Genomic DNA, 27,761 nt, shown 5'->3' with positions numbered 1-27,761 from the left:
TCTAATGCTTTATTTACCAGTAGGTCTTTCCAGCTGACACGAGGTCACCCATTCCAATTAGAAGAAAAGAGGTTCAGTTTAAATTTTCAGAAAGGTTTTTTTCACAATGTGAAGATGTGGAATTCTCTCCCTGAATCAGTTGCACTGGCTAATACATTAGAAAGCTTTAAGAGGGGGTTGGATTGCTTTTTAGCAAGTGAGGGAATACAGGGTTATGGAAGAAAGCTCATAGTACAAGTTGATCCAGGGACTGGTCCGATTGCCATTTTGGAGTCAGGAAGGAATTTTTTCCCCCTCTGAGGCAAATTGGTGAGGCTTCAGATGATTTACTGTTACGGTATAGGGAATATAATGACATAGTACTGTCCAGTATATCGGGGGTTAACACATTCCAATGATGAACGTGGTCTATAGCCAATCAACGAGCCTTTAAACCTCATGTTAATCCAGTGAGCTGAGCCAGAGGGAGGGACTTGAACTGCCAGATGTTTGTTTTTTTAGTTTAGTACATGACTACAGCAAGAAATATGTTTAGAACTGAAGGCTCATCCATGCATAAGATTGGACAAGAGAAAAAAGCAACTCCGTATATTATTACTGATGTGTTGCTTTAACCATAAAACGCCCCAAAGTGAAACATAAATCCTTCCTTCTTGACTTTCATACACAAGCGATGGGACAGGCTACCCACACCTGCGACTGAACGATTGACAACATCAAAGATCAAAGAAGAAACAGAAGAAGACAGCAGAGAAGACAATTTGGGGGTGGAAAAGGCGGTATTTTTTAAGGGATACTACAGTGGATGGTGTGCCATTCATCTTAAGATTTCTTTAATGCGCCTTGTTCGTGGGCAGAGACCTGGAGCTGGTAGGAAGGTAGCAACTTCGCTATTGTGGGCTGCCGACAAATCAAGGCGGTCAATGCAGCCGGCCGCTGTCCGTAGTCCTGGCTGATCCGTTACGTTCTGCTACTGTGTGCTGAGCTGTTTTATAGAGACACAACTGCGCTGTCCGAGGTGCTGAACTTGACCTGGCTGATCCATGCAGCTCTACAGCGCGGTGCTGAAATAACTGTGCTATCCGAGACTGTGTATAGGATAAACTGCTCTGTCCGAGGTGCTGAACTTGCCTTACTAAGACCTGGCTGATGCGCTTCTGCAACTGGACTGTCCAGCGAGGGGCTGACATAGCTCCACCATGCGAACCGGTATAATCAGCCCGCCCTCAATCACTGCCCAGTATTTATGGACCTGAATTAGGCCGAGCGCATCATCAGAACCTGTGAAGTGTGTCTCGTGTGTTCGCAGCAGTGCAGCTGAACTAGATCTAGCTCAACTGAGATCTTTGGAGAAGCCGCGTGTGTATGTGGTATTGAGCCAAGCTTCCAGCTGATTAGAAATCTTACAGGACCAAAGTAGCACCGGGTTCAGAGCAGAGGCAACACGAGCAGTTGTTTGTACCCAGCAAACCCTCACTGCCTACATCCATCACAACCGAAACGATGCGCAGCCTTAATGCGCTTGGCATCTACCTTTGGGAGACGGTGCTATTCTTCAGGTAATCATATTTCTATGTCTCTAAGTAGAGGGAGCTTCGAAGGGTTTAATTGTGTAGATTGGAAGGCGGGAATGGGCGGGTTTTTTTTTTTTTTTTTTTACAAGCACCTTTAATGCCAAACATTTTTGTGTGTAATTTGTAAGCGGCACGGTTTTATTGGCGCGTCTTAGGACTTTATATATTATCAGTGCTGCAAAAACGTGGAACCGCAGTGCTGATGAAAGCTTCTGGCGAGGCAGCGGCCACTTGCGGGAGTCTGGGGCTACTACAGTCCGTCGTCCGTACTGTCTCGTTTCACAATTTGTATGTTTGTCATGCATCGGGATGTTACATTCAAGGCAGAGCCGCCCCTGCTCCAACACATTAGGAGATGATTACTACCGGCAAAAAGAAATCGCAGCACTGAGCAGGGTAACCTTTAGCAGCAGCACCGGGGCTTGGCATACAAAGTTGCTTATTTCTATTCTGTTTCTGTCAATAATGCAGCATTTGAGTGACTTCTGATCCTATTCATATCTTATTTAAGGGCTGGGAGGTTTATGGTCATATCCCTAGCATATAAAGATATTGTAGTTTATATATATATATATATATTTATATATATATATATATATATATATATATATATATATATATATATATATATATATATATATATATATAGATATATATGTAGATATCGAATGTGATCACAGAGATACTGTACATCTATCATGATTATGTCAAGATTGCTGTGTTATTAATGCTATTTCTACTCTGCTTGGAGGAAGGGGAGGGTTATTGGCTATATCTTTATTTACATATATACAAACATAAATACACTACGTACATATTGACTGTACTACTGATTTAAATGTCAAGGAAGGCAATTTATCACATTTGACAGAGAATTATGCACATTAAAGCAGCCGCAGTCTCATTTTGTAAGGCGCATGAGGTTTTTTCCCATCCTCTTCAATTTTCCGAAATGTTTTGTTTGTCCCCAGAAAAAATGTAGGCCAGTAGATGGTAAACAACTCAATGTGTTCACTCTAGTTGTTTTTTTTAAGTTTTGGCTCAAAATGTGGCACCAGATGGCAGAAAGGAAAATCCCAGTTTTAGCTCTTTATTTCATTATTTATTTATTGGATGAATAGAGGACTATTTATATGCAACCCACCATTTAATTGATGGCCTTGATCAATTTAATTATCAAGAAAAATCAATTATCTCTGGGTTGAAATGTCACATATAGAATTTGGCAAGTGAATTTAAAAAAAAGTAGTATTTGCCATATTTTTGCTGCTTTAGATTTAAGTATTTTGTTCATGTGTACATGTAGCGTGTGTGTGTGTGTGTGACCCTGTGTAAGTAAGGCCAAGATTGTTCTATATATGGGACCAATAGTCTCATCAGATCTATCAATGTGCTTAAAGGAGTGGTTTACCATTAAGTTTACTTTTAGTAAGTTATAGAATGGCTAATTGTAAGCAACTTTTCAATTGCAATTATTTATATAGGTAAACTGTAGCTCACCAATAAAATGTTGGTTATCCCTCAGTGTATCCTGTGTTTATATCCCAAATGAGGTTACGCATTAAGTTTTTATTTTGCTAAACAAGTGGAAACGAAGTAACAATTATAACTGAGACAATTTATACCTGGGAAAGTGTTTATTAAGTATAAAGGGGTTTGGAGAAGTCTATATAGTATAGTCAAAAACAAGGTTTATTTTCTTTTTCTTCTTCTTTCCCAATATCCCAAATGAATCGATCAAAGAAAAGTTGAATTGCAGGACGAATCCGAGGAATTAAATTTAGACTGCAAATTGTTTTAATTGGGGAAGTGAATGCCACACTACATGTTTCAGGCTAGCCTAGCCTGAAAAACAATTAAAACAATTTGCAGTCTAAGTTTACTGCCTCGGATGTGTCCTGCAATTCAACTTTTCTTTGATCAACTTTTCAACTGTCCATAATTTTTCTAGTTTTTTTATTTTCCTTCGACTGTTTACAGCTTTCAAATGGGGGTCACTGACCCAATCTAAAAACAAATGCTCTTTAAAGGCTGCACATTCATTGTCATTGCCAGTTTTTGACTCCTTTTTCTATTCAGGGCCTCTCCTATTCATATTCCAGTCTTCTATTCATATCAATACATGGTTGCTAGGATAATTCTTACCCAAGCGATCAGGTTGCTGAAATTGAAAACTGGAGAGCTGCTGAATAAAAAGCTAAATAATTTAAAAAAACACAAATATTAAAAAGCGAATATCAAATGCAAATTGTCTTAAAATATCACTCTCTACATTATACCAAAAGTTAATCTTAAAGTGAACAATCTTTTTTAAATTACTTATTTTTATAGACTGCAAGTCTGATATTCTTTTTCTCATCAAAGATGTATCAGATGTGAATAAATGTTGGAGCACAATAGTGCAAGCTAGAATGCTGTATTTATTCTGCAGAATGCTTTACCATACCTGAGTAAACAGCTCTAGACACTGTCTCTGTTTGTTTAGGATAGAAGCTGCCATATAACCTTGGTGTGACATCACTTCCTGCCCGAGTCTCTCCCTGCTCACTTACAGCTCTGAGCTCAGATTACAGCAGGGATGGGAGGAGGGAGGGGGAGAGGAGCAAACTGAGCATGCTCAAGCCCTGCCCTGCAGGTTTCAGCTGAAAACAGGAAGTCTGATACAGAAGCCCATGTGTACACAATAGAAGGAAAGAAATGCTGTGTTTCTTTTGACAGAGGACTCAGAGCAGCATTTCTTTGAGGGTTTACTGGTGTATTTATATAGACCTTTCTGATAAAGCTTACTTAATTTTAGCCTTTCCTTCTCCTTTAACCCCCAGAGCTGGAGTAGATCATTCGTGAAGGAAAAGTCAAGCAGGCAGGAAAGGGACACACATATATAACCTAGTAAGAGGGAATCTGAAAAAAACCCCAGAAAGAGGAGTGGGTGTGAAATAAGAGAGGCTGAAAGCAGCAGTACTTGTCCCTTACAGGAAGTAGTATCCTTCTCTATATGAGGAAGTGGAGTGTTTTTTTAAAACAATATATTTTACTAATATGTGGGTTTACATAGCTAATATTGTGATTAATAGTTATTCTTGCCATCAAGAAGAGATCTAAGAACAAAACTAGAGGTGTCACTATCACATATCCATTGGCTTATGTTTACATTGTTTCAAAAGCCAGAGCCACCAGGGCAGAGAATATTAATGTGTAGACACTGCTTTCAATAGCAATTCAAATACAGATAACTTAAAAACCATAGAAAATATGTAATGAATGTATATGGCAAAGATGCTTAAAATTTTGTTTTTTTTAATTAGGCTAAACATTATTTTTGGGGTTGACATGCCCTTTAAAAGGTTTATCTTGCAAGCAGTCCTGACACAGATCATTCTGTTTGTGCAGGGAAGGCAGGCAAGGGCCACCCATTATCAAGTAAGGCAGAATACGTTAAAATCTCCATAATAAAAAGCAGCACAGAGGGGCGCAGAAGAGAAGTTGCTATCGTATAGTCACATACCTGAACATGAAAGAAAGCAGCACAACTTTGATAAGGAGGCTGTAACCCCTGAACCTGTGTGGCCAAGTATTATAAGCCAACAGCACCATTTAACTGAGCTGCCAGATTCTTCCTGTGAGTCAAGCATTTAACTTTCGGCCTTACAAGCTCTCTGATTAACAAGCCCCAAGGGATCATAAGAATGTGTTGGAGTCAGGTACTCTCTTAAAATAGAAGTGACTTATGTCCAATTTACATAGAAAAGAGGTCACATTGAGATGTCTAAAGGAAATATAGGCATATTTTAAAGAAGATAGAATTAAACTATTCTAAAACATGAGAAGTGTCACTATCCCTCTATCAGACCGGTCTTGGTATAAAAAGTAACCGGGAGTTAAGCAAATGCTGCTTTCAATAGCAATTACATTTACAAATAACTTTTGAAGCACTAACAATTTTAACAGGTTCATATTGGAAAGTTGCTTATAATTGTGTTTTCTTTTATTAGGCTTAAAGAAAAATTAATTTTTGTGTTGACATGCCCTTTAAGTAATCTTTTAAGACAGTGAGACAGACATAAGAGAACACACGCATGGGGTTTCATCATGGCTTTTCCCCTGTTTGTTTGGCCATGGACGCAATGCAGGTCTGAGTGTGGCTAATCCTTCTGCACTGAGTAGGGTATTACCAAGCAATTCTGCTTCCAGGTCTCCTTTAAAAGAAAACTATACCCCCCAAACAAACATAGGTCTCTATAAAAGATATTGCATAAAACAGCTCATATGTAAAACCCCTGCTTCATGCAAATAAACCATTTTCATAATAATATACTTTTCTAGTAGTATGTGCCATTGGGTAATCATAAATAGAAAATTACCATTTTAAAAAATAAGAGCCGGCCCCTGGGATCATACAATTCACTGTGCACACAAACATACCAACAAACTATACTTGTTAGGTCACATGAGCCAATTAACAGACAGAGTTCTGTCTTTTGCTTCAACACTTGTTACAGTTAGAGCTGCAGTATTTCTGGTCAGGTGATCTCTGAGGCAGCACACAGATCATCACAAAATGGTGGTTCAAGGCAAGAGATGTAAAAGGGCAAGATTTACTTAAATATATATTCCAGTTTGATAAGATTATATAATATGCCACTTAATATGATTTAAACTATCTGTTGCTTAAGTGTTCATTTTGGGGGAATAGTTTTCCTTTAATCGCCTACTTTGCTGATTCTATCTCAGATTAATCCAGAGGAGAAGAAAATTACTGTTTATGATAATGTTTAATCTGGATTAAAATATGATTATTTTCCTTTGAAAAGGGAAAAGTAAATTATAATCCATGACCAAGAAATTTTTCTATTGCACATTAAAGTGATTTTTAGCCTTCTAAGGTATCCTTCCTTATCGATGCAAAGATCCCATTGCAGGCATTTAAGGCCAGACATTTCTTGTTTTATGCAGCACAAAACTAATTAGCTATAATTATTATAGCTAATTAGTTTTGTGCTGGATAGAACTAGGAATGTCTGGCGTTAAATGCCTTTACAAGTTCTTTACAAGGCTCACATAGGAACCATTCTCTTATTTTGCAGAGCTGCCATAGTCAGTGTGTTACTATTGTATGCTCTGAATGCAAAAAAAAAAAAGCCACAATATCAGTGCTTCAACCTGCATGCCTTGGAAGGGCATGGAAAAATCCCAAACTGCCAAAATTCCCATATCCTCCAATGATTTAGGGATGCACCAAATTCAGGATTCAGTTGGGGACTCGGCCAGGATTCGGCCTTTTTCAGCAGGATTCAGATTCGGCCGAATCCTGCTGCCTGGCCGAACCAAATCCTAATTTGCATATGTAAATTAGGGGTGGGGAGGGAAATTGCGGACTTTTTGTCACAATACAAGGAACTAAAAAAAATTTTCCCCTTCCCACCCCTTCAGATTCGGTTCGGTATTTGGCCAAATCGTTCGCGAAGGATTCGGGGGTTCAGCCGAATCCAAAATAGTGGATTTGGTGCATCCCTACAATGATTATGACCTTTTTTCATACTCAAGCATAAACTGACAAAGCATTACTGCTTTAACCAATCCTGCTTCCTAAGCATAAAGTGTCTAATGATTTGGGTGCTAAAGATGGAAGAGCAAAGGTGAATGTAAGGACCCCTGGAACATTATAAAATTATGTCAAATATAGCTTTATTAATGGGAACACTTGCTAATGTTAAAGGAACAATGAAATCCTATCCATGCAAACAAATCATGAACATTTCTATGCTAATTATATTATATCCAGAAAGTTAACCGCTGGTAAATCTAGAATAGAAGGAATATGTGATGTTGTTGGAATTGTTTTGATGTCTATGCAATGTAATATTCAGTGTACAAGCAACTAGAACAACGCAGTTCTAGTTATACAATGTTTTAAATTGTGTCCTCATGAGATTACAGATTATTTGGGGATTTATTTGTGCTGTTATCTGACAAATGTAAAAAAATGTATACATGGGATTTGCACAGACTTTTTCCGTTTACCCTTCTTGCTAAAGTCATCATATGAGACAAGCAGAACAAATTCACTGGCACACAGGACAAGTGCAGTAGAGAAATCCCTTGTAAGTTTATCTAGTGGAAAACAACAACATTTCGGGGTCATGTCCTTTGTTAAAGCAGAGGATGAACAGCCACAAGGTGGCACAGGCAGTAAAAATGTTGTTGCACCAATCATTGCTGAGGCCCTAAAAGTCGGTCCCTAAGCACCTGGGCAAGAATGTGTATTACAGCTGTGCATCTCTTTCTTTTTAGACATGCAAAATGTTTCTAGAAACTACAGTCAGAGACATTCTCCACTGGGATCTATAGCAATTGCAACATCTTTTTCTGACCACTGGATTGCAGTGCTGCAGTTATATGCAGGGTCGCAATCAAGGCGGAAAGGGAGTACTGCAATCATGGGCCCCATGGCAGAGATGTCTTAGTGCCATTCGTGAGTTGTGATGGGGTAGGACTTGTTGGAGAGTGGGCAGGTTTAGCGTGGATCATGGGATTTTGCATAATGGGTGTCAGCGGCGATTCCGGTGAAGAAGCCGCCTGAGGCAGCTCCTCAAAATGCCGTCCCCTCACCGGCTTACCCATCTGCAGGGGAGGCATCCGAGGCAGGAACACTAGTGCGGAGAGCGCAACTGCGCTCTCCCGCACTAGTAAAGCCGAATTTCGGGTTTCAAAACCGGAAATTCGGCTCTTAAAAGCAGCTTTTTGCCGTCCATGTAAATGTATCTGGCGCTGCCACCTGAGGCTAGCACCTCAGGCTGCCTCATTGGCCAAGCGTCCCTGATGGGTGTATCTGGGGAACATTGGTGGCATGGTCATGGTGTGAGACATTTTTTACTATTGTAATTCCTGATTATATTAATACGTGATGAAGGTACAGAGAGGCTAAGTGTCAATCCTGAAACACTGATCTGTTTACAAATGTTTGCTAATTTAATAAAAGGGATTTTCCCTGATTATAACTGGATGGGAGGATTGGCATTGATTTGTTTCTCAGTGCATTTGGACCCTGGCTTTGGGCACCCTGCCCTGTTCCTGAATTAATGAGCTAAATATAAAAGTGTGTATAGCAAATGCCTTAGCCAAGTCAAGGAGAATGACAACACCCACTAATCTACTCCACCAAGTACACAGAGAAGCAATATCCTATGTACAGAGTACACTATAATAACACACGTTGCCACTTGTTAAAAACAAAATGAATGGAATCTAGAACTGTCTTCCCTAATACCGTATCACTTCAACCTTCACTTAACAAATTCTATATTCTCCTTAATCTCACTGAGACAATCAATCTCTATCAGCCTGATGTTTCCCCTGAGCAACACTGCATCAACCCTTCCTCTGTACTGTAATCTTTCAAGAGCAGGGCCCTTTGGTCATTAGTTGCACATTGTTCCTGTTTGCTGCATTGTTTGTTCTTGTTGTACAGAGCTGCACAAAATGTCAATGCTTCATAAATAAAATAACAGTCTTGACAAAACAGTTTTTATTGTAATTACTTTAAAGTGCCAGAGCAGTCCAGCAAAATAAGAAACAGACACATGCAGCCATTAATATAAATCTGTAATACCAACTACATGGGGGCATTTACTTACTGCGATAAATCAGTGTGAAATGGGAAAGAAATTATATAGATTGACTATGAAAGCAAATGTGTATATACCTAGAGAAGAAACTATAGGCCAAACACTAAGCAGCTGAAACATTTTCCCATTGGGCTAAAGTAACCTAAAGTAATACTGTATTATACAGTAAGTGCTGTCCAAGTTCTTGCAAACATATTTATTAAAGGTCTGGCTGTAGGCCTGAAAAGTCATGTATTACTCCTAACAGAGCAAGATGGGTATTCAGTTCAGAGAAATTGGTTAAAGGGGAACCCCCATCCATCCAAGACACAACTGCAATTCTAAGAATTTCCAATGTAGCAATTCAAAATGTCATTTTATAGTTATTTACAAATGTTGTTGCTATTGAAAGCAGCATTGGTGCATACCATCCTGCACTGCTGGTCCTGACTGTTGAAACAATGAAGCAAAAGCCAAGACTCCAATTTCCTGCTTACTGCTCTCACAGGCTTATTAATCAGCTGTTTCAAGAGTCAGAACCACTTGGTTGGCAGCACTGTTCAAGTAACAAAAGCCCATCCCTTGTAAGTAGAGGAAAAGGCAAAACAGAAGGACATCTTTAAGATAAGGTCATTATAGGTGTATCATTTTTTTTCTAGGGTAGCAGTAATTGTTGAGTCTTTAGATAAATGTTAGATTTTAGAGTGTGTGCCGGAGCCAGTTTTGTTGTCTTTATTGTTGTTAAACCAGTTATCTGTTACTGGCTAATGCTGCTTGAGTGTCAGATATAGGGCATCTTTAATTCAGTGAACTGTAGCTTTTGTAACCATTGCGTCTCTGTGTTATTAGGTTTCTAGTCCCAGTTTTCTATGATATTTAATTGTCGCTGGAGTCTACAAGATATATTAGAAGGTTATATCAGTTGCAATATTCCATATTTGTATGTAGATTATATATGATAAACATACTGTATATTCAGAACAGCATATAGGTACACTCACCATCTATTTAGAAGGTATAAACATTACGGCTATGCTTTGCTTTTATCATAAAGTAGATATTATGCGAACTCTTGTTTCCCTGAGGAAGGGAAGGTCACCAATAGTGACTAAAACATTGGAACAACATTTAAAATGATTGAATTACACAGATAGACATGCTGAGTGTGATGTTGTTGTGCTCAGAGGCAATTTGGGGCCATAAGTGATCTTGCCCCCATCCCTACCACTCTTTCTTTAGCTTGCGTTGGAGGGGGTCCAGGGGGGCCGCACCAGTAGTTTAAAACCCAGAAATTTGGCTTTTAAAGTTACCAGGAATGGCTTTTTGCTGCCCTCAACTTGCCTCATGGCAGGTGCACCCCTGGTTGTATAAGTGAAATTTCTTGACAGCTAAGAGACTAGTGAGGTCAGGCCACATGACATACAGTAGTTGCAAATGGTTTGTACTGCACACAATCCATAGGCTTCCCCTGTCATTAAGCATCCATTAACTTGTGTTGGTTTAATTTCTGGGAGCATAACAATTTGGTCAGATTTAGAGCTCCAAGCACAGAATAGAGTTCAGATATTCCTCTGCTCATTACCTTTTCTTAAGAAGAAAAAAAAAGGCTTTGATGAATGTGTCAGTTCACTAAACACATTTTTCATTGTCCTGACAGTCCAGAAAAATATATTATAAGGAACTATTGATTTGCTGGGAATCTGGAGTAAATCTTTTCGACATCTTTGCTGAAATGTTAAATAAAACCGAGTAATATTACTTAAGGTCTTTGTATAAATATACAGTATACCTTAAAACAGCTAGGCAACATCTATATACATATGTACAGCCAGTGTGGTAGTAACACACTCCAAACAAAAATAAATATGCATCCAGTGAAATGTACCGTATATCCATCTAAGAATTCTTTAAGTGCAGATGAGCTGTAGGGAACCCAGGAACTACCAGCACCTTCAGAAGTTACCCTGTGTCATATTTGTGTCATAGTTGTGGCATATTTGGGCAAAATTTGGAACAGAAGATAGGAGTGAAGAGCACAACTAAACAGAAGGGTAAGAAGTGACTTTTGGCACAATTAGTGGGATATATGTAGCACAACGACTACATACAATTGACACATCAGTTGTAAATGAGCTTGAAGTTTGCCACTTCCCAAGTGTCAATAGAGGCTTTTGGGCACAATTCATAACAGGAGGCAGGGCAGATGCCGTGGCTCCAAGCACAATTATTCATAAGTGATAGAAGTAGCTTTTAACGCAAGTTGCACTAATTAATTCAGTTACTGCATCCATCATTGCAAAACACAGAGCTCATAACTGGTCCCTATGTTTTTCTCATCAAATTAAATATTTATGTCTGTGCTAACAAAAATGAATGGCAAAAACGAATGGTAAAAATTAGGTGATACATGTACACCATCCTTTTATAGGAAGCTCTGAATTTAAAGGGAGGGAGATGCAGAATGGAATACAGCGTTGTATGATAATGGCCCTGCTGTAAGTCTTTCCTTCTTATCTTATAAAAAAGAAAGGATATAATGGATAAATCTGGATTTGAGATGTTTGATGATTGAGGGAAAACTGCAGAGGCAGAACTGCTGTGCTTTATAGTTGGAATTACACAGCTTAAATATCAATTTAAAGTCTCTAAACAAACAATTAACCTACATTTAGGACACAGAACCTCGACAATATACCACAGTAAGAGTTGTTATAATTGAATCCTACCAATAACTAACTTAACACCATGCGATTCTCAGCACATAATTTTTTCCCATGCATGTTCAATGTAAAGCCTTCCCTTCTCCTTTTTTCTTATCAGAATGGGTGACCTCTCATCCGCTAGAAAACCTACTGGTAAATATAGCATTATAGAGATAAGATTTTTAACTTATATGATTAAAATACTAAAACTACTAATAGATTAGCTACACATTCAAACATACATTTTGAAATGAAAGAAAATCAATTTTCTACTGATTCTATTAAAACATAACTCGCAGAATACCTCCAGGGAAATTAGTTAAGATAAAGATTATTTTACCACTTAGCAGCTAATTAGTCACCCTATAAATGTGACTGTCAGTGAACTACTGATTTCCCATGTATTGACATTCAGCCATTATTATATGGTAGGCACAGGCAGTCTGCATCTCAAGCAGATGTGTGTTGATCTAGTGCCTATCAATAAAATATAGCCTAGACATTGGCAATAGAGGAACTCACTTAATTAGGTGTTTGTTTTTTTCTTTTTGTAACTTATAGTTTTATTGAAAATTTTCATAAAAAAAAAAACAAAGAAGAAAAACATTCAAAGAAAAGAAAAGAAAAAAAAAACAAAAAAAGGAAAAGAGAATGAGTGGGTCAGCAATATATAAAATAAGATACACGAAAAGACATATGAAATACATACATACATAAGTATATATATAAGCGTGCCAGTCAGTGTTTACACATAGGGTACAAAAGGGTAGCCAACATGAAGACCAAATTGAAGAAGCAGACCAGTCAAGAAAATGTACAAAACAGGGCTGGGGTCATAGACCAGGACTCCCTCGCCTGGTTTGGTTTTCAATAATGAACAAATGACTCTACAACTAAGTTACATTCCGCAAGTCCCAAAGAGACCATATTTCCAGGAATTGTGTCATAGTGTTCCGGATGTAAGCAATCCTAGATTCGAAAGTCCTATTTGATTCCACTCTATTAAGCACTTCAGCCAGGGTAGGTGGTTGAAACATCTTCCATATCGCTGCAATTGCCTGGCGAGCTGCCGTCAGTATGTGGTTTAGGTGTTTGTTTTTTTCAAGCCACAAGCTATTTAATATTACCTGCTGATTGGTTGCTAGACTTTTTGAAAAGTTTGTAAGCCGATGGTTGAAAGAAGGGTAGATTTTTCCTACTGAGTAGTTGTAGTAATATAGTACTGGAAGGGAACAAAATGACACAGTTGCCATGTACATGCCCATTAGCATACTGATTTCTTAACCAGGGCTTTGGAATCTGATGGTCCTAAGCAAGTTCATTTCCCCCATCAGCACCAGATGTTTCAGATGCTCAGGTACTGGGAGGGGTTAGTGCAAGTGAGAAGCTTCCAGTCATTGGAACATTTTCTAATTGGACTAGTGTTGTTAGTGGAGTACCGGAGGGCTCTGTACTAGGTCCCTTGCTTTTTAACTTGTATATTAATGACCTGGAGGTGGGCATTCAAAGTACTGTTTCTATTTTTGCAGATGATACTAAATTGTGCAGAACTATAGGTTCCATGCAGGATGCTGCCACTTCGCAGAGTGAATTGTCTAAATTGGGAAACTGGGCAGCAAACTGGAAAATGAGGTTCAATGTTGATAAATGCACTTTGGCAAAAATAATATAAATGCAAGTTATACACTAAATGGCAGTATGTTGGGAGTTTCCTTAAATGCAGTGCAGTTTTGGACTCCAGTCCTTAGGGATATAAATCAGCTGGAGAGAGTGCAGAGACGTGCAACTAAACGGGTTAGAGGGATGGAAGACTTAAATTATGAGCATAGGCTGTCAAGGTTGGGGTTTAGAGATGTCGCGAACTGTTCGCCGGCGAACTTGTTCGCGCGAACATCGGGTGTTCGCGCTCGCCGGAAGTTCGCGAACGTCGCGCGACGTTCGCCATTTTGGGTTCGCCATTGTTGGCGCTTTTTTTTGCCCTCTCACCCCAGACCAGCAGGTACATGGCAGCCAATCAGGAAGCTCTCCCCTGGACCACTCCCCTTCCCTATAAAAACCGAAGCCCTGCAGCGTTTTTTCACTCTGCCTGTGTGTGCTGAAGAGATAGTGTAGGGAGAGAGCTGCTGCCTGTTAGTGATTTCAGGGACAGTTGAAAGTTTGCTGGCTAGTAATCGTTTTGATACTGCTCTGTTATTGGAGGGACAGAAGTCTGCAGGGGTTTGAGGGACATTTTAGCTTAGGTAGCTTTGCTGGCTAGTAATCTACCTTCTACTGCAGTGCTCTGTATGTAGCTGCAGTGGGCAGCTGTCCTGCTTCTGATCTCATCTGCTGACTGCTGCAATAACAGTAGTCCTTGTAAGGACTGCTTTTATTTATTTTTTTGTTGTTTTACTACTACTACTACTACTACTATAAGAGCCCAGTGCTATTAGTCTAGCAGTGTTGGGGAGTGGGACTGGTGTGCTAATCTGCTGCTCCTAGTAGTTCAGCAGCACCAACTTTAATTTTTTTTTTTTAATATTCATTTTTTTTTTATTTTACTTTTTTTTATTTTACTACCGCTGTAGTAGTGTATAAGTTGACCTTTTAGGCATTATTTGCCCTGTAGGCATTATTTGCACACTGTTTTCTTCAACCCGCCATCTAGCTGTGTGACCTTGTTCACATTCTGTCTAAATATCCATAATATTACCGTCTCCAGAAAAAACACCGGAGTGACTTTTTTCAAGCAGCATTCATATATTTTACGTAATCCGTATCCACCGCTGTAGTAGTGTATACGTTGACCTTGTAGGCATTATTTGCACAGTGTTTTCTTCAACCCGCCATCTAGCTGTGTGACCTTGTTCACATTCTGTCTAAATATCCATAATATTACCGTCTCCAGAAAAAACACCGGAGTGACTTTTTTCAAGCAGCCATAATATATTTTACGTAATCCGTATCCACCGCTGTAGTAGTGTATACGTTGACCTTGTAGGCATTATTTGCACAGTGTTTTCTTCAACCCGCCATCTAGCTGTGTGACCTTGTTCACATTCTGTCTAAATATCCATAATATTACCGTCTCCAGAAAAAACACCGGAGTGACTTTTTTCAAGCAGCCATAATATATTTTACGTAATCCGTATCCACCGCTGTAGTAGTGTATACGTTGACCTTGTAGGCATTATTTGCACAGTGTTTTCTTCAACCCGCCATCTAGCTGTGTGACCTTGTTCACATTCTGTCTAAATATCCATAATATTACCGTCTCCAGAAAAAACACCGGAGTGACTTTTTTCAAGCAGCCATAATATATTTTACGTAATCCGTATCCACCGCTGTAGTAGTGTATACGTTGACCTTGTAGGCATTATTTGCACAGTGTTTTCTTCAACCCGCCATCTAGCTGTGTGACCTTGTTCACATTCTGTCTAAATATCCATAATATTACCGTCTCCAGAAAAAACACCGGAGTGACTTTTTTCAAGCAGCATTCATATATTTTACGTAATCCGTATCCACCGCTGTAGTAGTGTATACGTTGACCTTGTAGGCATTATTTGCACAGTGTTTTCTTCAACCCGCCATCTAGCTGTGTGACCTTGTTCACATTCTGTCTAAATATCCATAATATTACCGTCTCCAGAAAAAACACCGGAGTGACTTTTTTCAAGCAGCCATAATATATTTTACGTAATCCGTATCCACCGCTGTAGTAGTGTATACGTTGACCTTGTAGGCATTGTTTGCCCAGTTTTTTTGGCCGCAGCCACTGAAGCACAGAGGCCAGAAAAAATATGCCATATAAATGCTGAAAATAGTCATTTTTTGCCATACGTTGACTCAACGTATATGGCAAAAAATGACTATTTTCAGCATTTATATGGCATATTTTTTCTGGCAACTGTGCTTCAGTGGCTGCAACCAAAAAAACTGGGCAAACAATGTCTACAAGGTCAACGTATGGCGAAAAATGACTATTTTCAGCATTTATATGGCATATTTTTTCTGGCAACTGTGCTTCAGTGGCTGCAACCAAAAAAACTGGGCAAACAATGTCTACAAGGTCAACGTATGGCGAAAAATGACTATTTTCAGCATTTATATGGCATATTTTTTCTGGCAACTGTGCTTCAGTGGCTGCGTCCAAAAAAACTGGGCAAACAATGCCTACAAGGTCAACGTATGGCAGTTGTTTAAAGAGAACAGTAGATTACTAGCCAGCAAAGCTACCTAAGCTAAAATGTCCCTCAAATCCCTGCAGACTTCTGTCCCTCCAATACAGAGCAGTATCAAGCAGATTACTAGCCAGCAAACTTACTATCATCTGTCCCTGAAATCACTAACAGCTCTCCCCCTACACTATCTCTTCCAAGCACACACAGGCAGATTTTTCAGATACATTTTTGCCCTTGATCCCCCTCTGGCATGCCACTGTCCAGGTCGTTGCACCCTTTAAACAACTTTAAAATCATTTTTCTGGCCAGAATTTTTTTTTTTAGATGTTAAAGTTCGCCTTCCCATTGAAGTCTATGGGGTTCGCGAACCGTTCGCGAACCGCTCGCGTTTTTGCGCAAGTTCGCGAATATGTTCGCGAACTTTTTTTCCGACGTTCGCTACATCCCTATTGGGGTTGTTTTCTGTGGAAAAAAGGTGCTTGCAAAGGGGACATGATTACACTTTACAAGTACATTAGAGGACATTATAGACAAATAGTAGGGGACCTTTTTACCCACAAAGAGGATCGCCGTACTAGAGGCCACCCCTTTAGACTAGAAGAAAAGAACTTTCATTTGAAGCAACGTAGGGGGTTCTTCACAGTGAGGACAGTGAGGTTGTGGAATGCACTGCCGGGTGATGTTGTGATGGCTGGTTCTGTTAATGCCTTTAAGAGTGGCTTGGATTATTTCTTGGATAGACATAATATCAAAGGCTATTGTGATACTAAACTCTATAGTTAGTACAGATATGGGTATATAAAATTTATCTGAGAGTAGGGAGGGGTGGGTGTATGGATGCTGGGTTTTCATTTGAAGGGGTTGAACTTGATGGACTTTGTCTTTTTTCAACCAGATTTAACTATGTAACTATTAGTAAGGTGAGGGTGCAGGTTACACTCACAATGTACCACAGTTATTTTTAGGGGTTGGTCATTCATTTTGCTGTGACCCCCTTGCTCTGCACTCTCTGTTTTTAATGAAGTTGGCCAAATGCATTTTTGCTGACAAGTATATTATCGTTTATAAAATTTCCAGTAGGAGGCTTTGTTGTTGAGGACTATGTCTGGCTTATTTTCTTATTTTTTATGATTCCATAAAGGAATTTGTATTAGAAAGGTTTATTTATTTTATTTTAGAAAAGATCAGATGAATTAAGCTTGTATGCTATTTTGCATCAAACAAGCTGATTTATAGAATAATTACTAATTAGATTATTGATTTGTCTTATGTGCAAAGAACAGAAAGGGTCAGATACTGCTTTCAGTTGCAATTACTCTTAAAATAGCTTCAAAACCATTAAAAATAAATTATGTTCAAAAGTTGCTTAGCATTATATTTTCTTTATTAACCAACCAGCAATTACAGTTAGGCCCATCAATCTTTGGACAGAGACAATCTTTTTTCTAATCTTTACATTACCACAATTAATTTTAAATGAAACAACTCAGATGCAGTTGAACTGCAGACTTTTAGCTTTAATTCAGTGGGTTGAACAAAAAGATTGCATAAAAATGTTAGGAACTAAAGCCTTTTTTAAAACAATCATTTCATTTCAGGTGCTCAAAAGTAATTGGACCATTGACTCAAAGGCTATTTCATGGGCAGGTGTGTCCTTTGTTATGTCATATAAAACATTTGGGAGGTAGTGTGATGACTTGGGCGTGGATAGCTGCCAGTGGCACTGGGACACTAGTGTTTATCCATGATGTGACACAGGACAGAAGCAGCCGAATGAATTCTGAGGTGTTCAGAAACATACTGTGTGCTCAAATCCAGCTAAATGCAGTCAAATTGATTGGGAGGCATTTCATAATACAGATGGACAACAACCCAAAACATACAGCCAAAGCAACCCAGGAGTTTATTAAAGCAAAGAAATGGAATATTCTTGAATGGCCAATTCAGTCACCTGATCTGAACCCAATTGAGCTGCATTTAACTTGTTGAAGACTAAACTTCAGACAGAAAGGCCCACAAACAAACAGCAACTGAAAACTGCTGCAGTAAAGACCTGGCAGAGCATTAAATAGGAGGAAATCCAGAATCTGGTGATGTCAAGACTTCAGACTGTCATTGCCAGCAAAGGGATTTCAACCAAAGTCTTAGAAATGAACATTTTATTTTCAGTTTTTTAATTTGTCTAATTACTTTTACTCCCTGTGAAGTGATTGTGTTAAAAAAAGGATTTAGTTCCTCACATTTTTATGCAATCTTTTTGTTCAACCCACTGAATTAAAGCTGAAACTCTGCAGTTCAACTGCATCTGAGTGGTTTCATTTAAAATTCATTGTGTTAATGTACAAAACCAAAATTAGAAAAAAAGTTGTCTCTGTCCAAAGATTTATGGGCCTAACTGTATAGGTCAGGAGCTCTAACCCCCCAGCGAGAGCTGGAGGAGGTCCGGAGGGGCCACATCACTATTGTAGAGTGCTTCTTGCACTTCTGTATGGTTGCATTCTGCACCAAAGTGTCAATCCCACCTAGTTCTGAACTGAGCAAAAGTGTGCAAATGACACCACCTTACCTAATTTTTTGTTTAACTTAAAACCATATTGATATTTTTAGTAAGGATAATGAAATGTGAAACAGTCTCATTTATAATATAAACTATCCATGTGCTCAGACCTTTAAGTTCACTCTGGGCTTGTATGTAATTCAGGCTTAACTTTTCATATATAAAAATAAGTCCTCGAGAGGACAACATCTGAGTTAAGAGCGTTAATAATTTCCTTTTACACAACTAAAAAGGGCATCAGGCAGTTTTATGGACACGTGAAATTCCGTTTTTATATCTTCTGAGCTGTGTAAGTCCTGATTTTATGCCTTTCACAATTCAATGGCCATTGGCTGAAATGTGTATTTGCTCTGGCAGCATACCTCCCAACATTTGAGAAATATAAAGAGGGACAAAAAGATCTGCCAGGTACTGTAGAATGTCAAAATTGTTTTATGGCCACACCCCCTAAATACCACATCCATTTTACAAAATTTGTCAGATTATGGAAATCTTAAACACATTTCTGGGAGTTTTAAGGTCAGGTGTTATGTGTAATTACAGTTTTGCTAATGAAGGTGAATTGCCATTCAAAAGGAGAACTAAAGCTTAGCTAAAGTAGCTAGAAATTTTGTACATTGTGTTTTGGGCTTCTTTATCAGCCTAAGGCAACCACAACCACAACCTAAGGCAGTCCTTTAGCAGGGAATATCTGTGCCTCTGAAGATGCCCCTGTAGCTGCCGATCTTTTTTTCTGATGATTTACTGCACATGCTCTGTGCCGCTGTTAGTTGCTGAGCTAAGGGACTGATTCAAAATATACAGTACACATAGAATATAAATGTCACAATATAAGGCTGAGTTGCACTTAATATAGACAGTGGCGTACCTAGATATTACTGGGCCCCACAGCAAATTATTTTTCAGGCCCCCAAAATGTGTAGAGGTTGACTTGTTTCTCCAATATTTATTGAAATTGTATATGAATTAGGGCCTCTATAGTTACGCCCCTGAATATAGATAATTACTACATGGCAGCACAGAAACCAGTACAACTAACACCATAATTTAATAATCAGCCTTGTAGCATCAGCTTATATTACAGGCCAACCTCATTTCCTGCTTGATAATTTGCAACAACACCTAGCTTCTCAACAGCTGCTTAGAGTCCACTGAACATGCGAGTGTTGCGGACACTTTCCATGAAACTTTAGGCTGGTGCAATAAGCTCAGTATATAAAATAAGGCATTTTTATCCGTAATCATTTTTAGGGTTTAGTTCTTCTTTAAGCTGCAAATCACAGTTTCCCCAAGAGACCTGCTTATCTTAAATAGTTACAATTGTATCTTTGTTTATCTTAAATTGTTACAGATGTATCTAAGTGCAGCTGCTGACTGTTCTAGGCTCTCTGCCAAAAAGCCTCCTATTTTAATTAAGTTTCAGAAACTTTGTATCTTTTTCTGGCTGTTCAGTGCAGGAGATCAAAGAGAAACTTGGGCCATTTCAGTAACAATCCAGAACTGCGGGTTGAACATTCAAAATTAGGACTGTCCTGTGAAAAACAGGACAGTTGGGAGGTATGGTGCAGGTGATGGAATTGTATTTACACAACATGAAACAAATCACTGTGCAATAGTATTTTCTAAGCAGGTTTAGTACATTGTATTTCTTGGTAATTTATATTATATAATTATATTCTGGACCCTGTATTTTCTGGACCCTGTGTTAGTACACAAGAGGTTCACAGCAGCAGGGAGTAGAACAAACTTTACTCAGAACAAAATGTGGCTGAACTGCCAACAAGTTGCAAGTAAGGAAGAGAAGAGACAGGCAGATACTAGGGAGAACAATTACCAGGATGACACATATCAGTTATACACGTAACAGCACCATCTAGTGATCTTACATTAACAGTTAATACATATTGTAATCTAGTTGAGATGTCACTTTATAAACAACAGAGAGGAAATGCCCTCAGTTCTGTAATTACTTCCCCATACAGAAATGTTGCCACCAGTTTCTGATTCTCTGTACCTTCAATTGTTGTCTTTTGTACCTATTTAATGAACGCATGGGCATGGGACAAGCAATTGTTTGCTTAAAGTCAAACATTTTAGTGATAGGGGTAATTACACATTACACACAGCAGCAGACAGTGTCGGACTGGGATGCCTGGGGCCCACCAGATACCTTTGCGGGCCCACTCTACAAAATATTTTTCCTTTTTTTCTTCATTCACTTTTCGTCTTTCTTTATTATTTTAATCAATTCTCCATGGGTGTCCACAAATAGGGGTAAGGGAGGGCACTGACCTGAACTGAAGCTGTTTCAAGCCACTGCCTGTAGATATGATCTCAGTGTCTAAGTTCGGGTACAATTGAACACCGATAGGGTAGGCTAGAGGGATTGACCCAGCAGTATAGCCAATCACTGTGCAGCTGTAAACAATTGGATAGATTGGAAGGATTCACTTGGCATCCTAGCCAATCCCTGTGCAGCTTAGACTTAGACTGAGGGAAAGATAAACAGTTACTGCAGGCAACAGCAGGCTTGGAGTAAGGTAATAGCACTAAAGTTTATTGTCATTGAAAGCGCCAGATCTGTCCTTATCTTCTAATGTCTTGTGTATGTGTGTCTAATGTCTGCTATGTACATGTGTGTGTTTCACTTAGTATATCTGATTCTGCATTTGTGTGTTTGACCTGACCCAGATATCTTTCTGCTGCTTAGGGTTTAGTGGTTGAGAAAGCAATCAGCAGATGGAGGTTAAAATCAAAAGGATGACTTTATTGAGGTATTATTTAAAATAACAGGCATCATTCAAGGAAATATTCCTACTCTATGACATGTGTGGTCTCCTGACGCATTTCATGCCTCTTTCTGGCACTTATCAGATAAAATTATTCTGCACTGTGTTCTGGGGGATTCTTTATTGAGACCACCTTTACACTGTGAGATATTTTGGTCTATTATACACAGAGCTGACCCTATTACCACTCGGAGACAATTTACATGACATTGGCACTGAATCTCTATTCTTGGGCATTACTTATCAGATTGGCACTGCACTGTATGTGCTTGCATGAAGTTCCATTTGACTATGAAACAAGTAATTGAGTTTATGGCTGTAATTAACCGTCCCAAACCAAAACATCACCCTCTGCCTGTGCCTGCACCACCACTGGAGCTCCCAGCACCACTAGTGTATAAAGGATCAAATTAATGTCTTCTCCGAATAAAGCAGTTTTTTTCTATCACATGTGTGTCCATCTCATGCTAGTGCCACATGTGATGTTTAATGGCTTCAACTTCTTACTTATGTCTCTGCAATGAGAGGGCACGGTTTCAGCGTGGGTAAATATACACAGAATGGGTTCCAGCACAAATGCATGTTTTCAATCCAAAATCTGCTATGTGTGTATGCACCCAGGTCAACACTGAGCCTGTCAATGAAAAGTGAGTGAGTTCCAGCAGATCAGTTGTTTCTCATTAGTCTGAACAAACTACAATTTGGAAAGCACACACCCAAGGAAAAATGCTGAGGTGCTAATGCCTAAGGGGGCCGCCCAAAAGAAGCCTCCTAACATGTAAGGATTGCACACTCGAATAAAGATACAAAAAATATTTTATTGTACAAGTACAAAAAAGGATAAAAAGGACTTTTTAGCCTTTTTTGTACTTGTACAATATTTGGCCCCTGATGAAGACCACCTCGGTGGTCGAAACGCGTAGGGCGACCTGCTATTATGTGTTTAACAATAAAATATTTTTTGTATCTTTTATTCAAGTGTGCAATCCATTTTTTGGGTTTCTCATTATTCTGAGACTGTTAGTGCAAGTGTGTGAGTCAATGCAAGTGTGTAATTAATAAAAACAATGGTTACTGACCATTGCATCTGATGCACTGATTCGCCTGCTAATATGTGTGTGCCCAAGGCAAGATTTGCTTGTAAAGTGGATAAAGATGGCCACATTGGCTCAGAGTTATGACTCTTATGACTCTGCACTGCATTTTTTTCCACCATCAGGTTATTTAAAATTTTAGCTGACCAGTAGTTCTCTCTTTCAAGTGTATTAACAATTCCATTTCTAGATTTGTGCCATGAAAATATTTGTAGACATTTTACTTGTGATGCTTTTAGCTACTGTACTTGTCCCACCCTGAAAGATTTTCTGTGGACCCCCATGCACTTCTCCTTACATATTATCATCCATTCTTCCCTCCATTTCCTCTCTTAACTCTTAGAAAAGGGGGGAATGGCTGTGGTGTAGACATGCAAGGCAAATAATTTGGTGAGCAGAAGGGCCCACTGATACCTGGCCCACCGGGAAACCAGGAAAACTCCAGGTGGGCCAGTCCAACACTGGCAGCAGAAAGAGCATACCTCAAATTTTTTGTATAGTACGAATTCCGTCCACTCCCACACTATACAATTTCTTATTGTTGCTGCTAGTTCTGCCCTCAAAGTTTAAGTCCCAGTATAGATTTCCAGGAATTGGATTGGCTGGAGGGAGTTTCAGCATTCACTCTCCAGCAAATCTGATTTTCAGGCAGGCAGCTGTACCAGGGCCAAATTTTTGATGGTAAAACTAGCAGCATCACTTGCAAGACACAACAGCCGGCAACATGGAACATCTCTCCCTCACACAGTGTCGGACTGGGGTACCAAGGACCCACCAGAGAACCTAATATGAAGAGCCTACCAATCATTAGCGAGCCTTTGAAGCATATTTTGTTGAGTATGCCTATGATTGAGAGATGTGTTGTCTTTACAGCCTGATACAAGCAAGTACAGCAGACAAAGGGTAGAACAAGCACATGGACAGGCAATGTACATAAAACAGGCTGCACCTCTCTATTTCCATGCTTGTTATAGCCCAGACTATATGGTTATTTGGGGGAATGTATTAGTGCTTGCTTACCCATTTACACTGAGCCAATTCTTCTTTAGACACTAACCCTGCCAGTCTTGTGTAATTAATTGCCTCCCTGGCTGCTTATCTGGGGCAATATATTATGCCTATATCTTTTTTTCTGACCAGGACACCCCAGTCCTAAATTAACTCTTGCCTATCTTTTTAACATTATTTTCTGATGATTTGGATTCCCCACCTTTTATGAAACATTTATTTTTAAAGAAACACTTTTCACACATTTTTCATTTTGAGGAAGAAACTATGAATACAAGAAGAAATAAATCATATGCATGGAAATCAGTTAACACTTAAGAATCTGTGCTCTAGAAAGGAGTAAGGTTAGCTGCATGGGCTTCCTCCAGTTAACTAATTGCTGTACACATGAGAGCTAATAGAGTTTTAGAGTCTTTGTATTCAAATAAAACTCCCAGTATCTGCATTAGCTTACCCTTTTGCTTGTGTTCTGCTACGTGTAGTCATGTCGGCTTTGTCTGGTAACTTTTTCATCCCATTGAACTTCTGTGAATTATACTCCCATTCACTCCTCAATTTTTACATTTTCGCCCTGCAAATGTAGTTTCATAGCTATTTTGCATTTTAACAATCTCTATTCTGCATTCATTCTTCATTCTACTAACCTCCGTAGCTGAACTTTAACGTCTTTTTTTAACGCTGCTGCTCCTTATCTCCCGCTCGTCATGTAACTGCACCTTTTGACCCTTATATCTTCCACTAGCCTGCATGTTCCAGCTGGTCTGCCGCTCGCTCAATTAATATCTGTCGGTGCCATTTGTTTTCAATGCAGAGCGAGGCTCTCCTTCCTGCTGTCTATTCAAATAATGTTTTGAATAGTGCAGAATAGCTGTGGACACTCCAATCGTCAGTGCACAGGCCAGAACTTTATTAAGATAAGAGAAAATAGGAAAAACTGGCACACAACTGACGGGCCTGGAGGGGCCCACTAGGACTGGGGCTCACCGGGATTTTCCACGGTGTCCCGTGGGCCAGTCCAACCCTGCCCCCACAGCCAGACTTCCTTCCACAATAGTGAGCAGGGTTTTTTTTTCGCTCTGTGTCTATGAAGATTTTAATTCGTCCAGGTAATGATATATCTAGTAGGAGTAAATCTAGAGCAACTGGATTTGCTGATTAATCATTGAAGTTATTCTTCAGTTCAACTGACTGGTAAGGGAAATCCTAGGCATATAAACTCTTCCAATAATCCATTTACAATGGTGAAGTGTAACTATCCAAAGAGGTGACATGTGAAACTCACAGCGGTTGTGAATGCGGTGTAGTCACTGTGATAGAATTACCACTATGTCATGCAACTCAAAGAGGCAGATGTTACTTGTGAGAGTTGCATGAATGGAGGTGTGAAGTTTTGTATATATTTTCAGGTGTCAAGAGACTTGGGTCAGCTTAGCCACCTCTAGCCTTTATATAACTCTGCCCATGCATGGGTCAAGTGCCCTCCTTGTCCCTATTTGTTTAAATCCATGAATGAACTCAATGTAGTACTCTTGTTTTAGTCCCCCTTCCTTTAATGAAGGTGTTACTTGTTCACCTTTCAGTTATTTCAGACATCTGATATTTTAGATTTTAAAGAGATCTAAAAAGGCAGGAGCACATAAAATGGGGAAGTGGGGCATAAAATCGTAAAATTGGTGTAAACCGCTAAAAATATAACAAAATGCAGTAAATGTTAAAATGTTTCTCAAAGAGTAACACTGACTTGGGACTATAAGTGGGGTTTTTTAAGGAAAATTGGCCACAATTCTGGTGTAAAATGCAGGGAAACCTTATTTAAAATCCAGGAATTGCACCTATTGAAATGCAAGAGGAAGGGACTGCAATAAAAAGGGGGAAAACTTAAAAATGTGGGTAAAAAGGGTGTTTGCCTGTATTATTCAGTGCCGGGCCAAGCGCCCTAGGCAACCTGGCCATGTGCATCACCCAATAGATATGAAAAAGAGACGTGTGCATGCTTGCAAAAGGATGCACATGCCGTCCAGAATGGCGAGAGGTGGCTGGACTAGGGGGTAGGAGGAAGAGAAGGTATGTGCCTGGCGTCCTCCCAGCTTTGCGCCCTAGGCACATGCCTACTCTGCTTACCCCTTATTCAGGCCCTGGCATTATTCAACAAAAAACAAAAGCTTTTCTATAAATATACAATGAAGCTTCAGTTTTACATATCCTGATGTGAAGTTTTTCCATCAGTTTTTTGTGGTCCCTCCTATTTATTATGTATAATACATTTCCCTGATTTTACACCTTTTTTTCTGGTCCCCTGAAAAAAATGTAAATGTGGCTTTCACTGTATAAAGTAGTTAACTTTGCAAATGTGAATCATTGGCATTCAGTTGCTGACACAAACTCCTTGTTTGCCAGGAAAGCACATGGGGGGAAATTTACTTACCTCCAAAGATCCGCCAGCTCTGGCTTCGCACACATCGCAACACTTCGACAGGCGTAAATTTCCCCTGGACAACGCTAATTCACAAAGATCCGAAGTTGCGCTCAGGGTTCCGAACGCTTGCGAAGTTGCACTAGCGAAAGTACAATCAACAGTTCGAAGTTAGCTAGCGATCCCTAATTAGCATACGGCGTGCAGTTAAAGTACAATGGCCGTAGATGCTGCAGCAAATACATTACACTACACAAAGGCAGGGAACCTTTATAAAATTAAGTTTTTATAATGCCCTACACATGTGCCCACAGTATAGTTTAGGTGCCATATGTTAGGAAATGTAGGGGGGAAGGAGGATACCCAAAAAAATTTACATTTTTTCAGTCTGTCACCCTTTAAATAGGAAAAAACCCCAGCGTTTTTTGGAACTTTTTTTGGAACAAGTCCTTTCTACTCTATTGCACTTCGCCTGGTCTGAGGTGGCGATGGCAAGTCTGGCGATAGAGGTAACGGTCAGTAAAATCAAAAAAATTGTGAATTAGCATAGTTACGTTTATTCGCCAGTGCAAAAATTCACCTGACGTTAGAGTGCGAAGTTGCGCCAGAGTCTATCTCCTTCGCTAGCGAATTTATGTCAGTGCTAGTTAGTAACTAGGCGAAGTGGCAAAATGAAGTAATGCTGGCCAATTTTCACCAGCTTTAGTCACTTCGCCCTTTAGTAAATTTCCCCCTTGGTCTTGTCTACTTTCTTAGCACAACTACTAGCCAGCAGTTTGCAGAATGTTATTCCCTGTAGAGTCCTAGTTACAGCTGGATACATACAGCAAAGCCTCAATTTTATATGCCCTTATTTTAAGTTTTCCCACATTATAATCCATTGTTGTGGTCCCACCAATGTATAATGCATAATACATATCCCTGGCTTTATACTATTTTGTTCTGGTCCCCTGCAAGATGTAAAATGGGGGTTCTACTCTACATCGTCATATATAAAATGATCAACTTCCCTGTCTGTGCAGAACCAAAGCAGTGCATTCAAGGGAAATATAAATGCTCATGTGGGCAGAGAGTAGACAGACTGATTATTGATAAACTTTTTAAAGAAACAACAGCAGGTAAAGGTTGTATGCAACAAAAGATCACTAGTATAGAATCTATGTTTATGCTATGGATGCCCATCTGTTGACCGGCCTTATCCACAAATCTATCAGTGATTACCTTTATGCTGCTAAGTCACACCACTGCATTTTTTTTTGTAGAGCATTATAACACACTGGAAGGGCTATGCAGTTGATAAGAAAGTGCTGCCTGCCAAGGACAGCTTAAGCTGATTTTTTTCCATTAATTTTATTTCTAAACGGTTTTTTTTTTCATATTACATAGTTTTGCCCTGTTGAATAAGCCATTTTTTAAATTTGAACACTAAAATTTTCAGCCACTAGATTTTTTTTTTCAGAACACTAAATTTTTTTGGCAAAAAACATTTTAACCTATAGGCAAAATTGCTACAAAAGGGAAAGGAAACTCCATGTGAAAAAAAAATAAAATGAATAAATAAATCTCACAGAAGACTTCCTTGAAAAGTTTGTGCTTAGTGAGAAAAAGAAACTTAAATTTAATGATTTCTCACAATGAGTGCCTTTCCTGGCCCCTAAATGAGCCAGCTGAGCCAATAAAATCATTCACAGAATCTAAGGAAGAAATAAATATATATACAGCTCTTAATAATAGGGAAAATAAATTATGGTACAATATCCCTTTAAATATCCAATCATCTGTATTGAGTATCCAGGGCAATAAATAATTCTGTCTCTTCCCTTGCCTAGCTATAGACATTTCTATAAAAATACACGA

At 39.2% G+C, this 27,761-nt stretch overlaps 1 protein-coding gene across 1 annotated transcript in view; it reads left to right on the top strand.

The window, feature by feature from the left end:
• Positions 1-251: 251 nt before the first annotated feature.
• Positions 252-27,761, top strand: part of LOC108710191 (glycine receptor subunit alphaZ1) — a 67,835-nt gene continuing 40,325 nt past the window's right edge. The window contains exon 1 of the mRNA XM_041586033.1: positions 252-1,559. Within this exon, the coding sequence (XP_041441967.1) occupies positions 1,504-1,559 (56 nt within the window). The 5' untranslated portion in view covers positions 252-1,503. The remainder of the gene's footprint in view (positions 1,560-27,761) is intronic.

The sequence above is a fragment of the Xenopus laevis genome, chromosome 3L, assembly GCF_017654675.1.
Source record: "Xenopus laevis strain J_2021 chromosome 3L, Xenopus_laevis_v10.1, whole genome shotgun sequence".
Taxonomy (NCBI): Eukaryota; Metazoa; Chordata; class Amphibia; order Anura; family Pipidae; genus Xenopus; species Xenopus laevis.
Note: the sequence above shows the minus strand (reverse complement) of the source record. Positions and strands in the feature narration are given on the sequence as shown.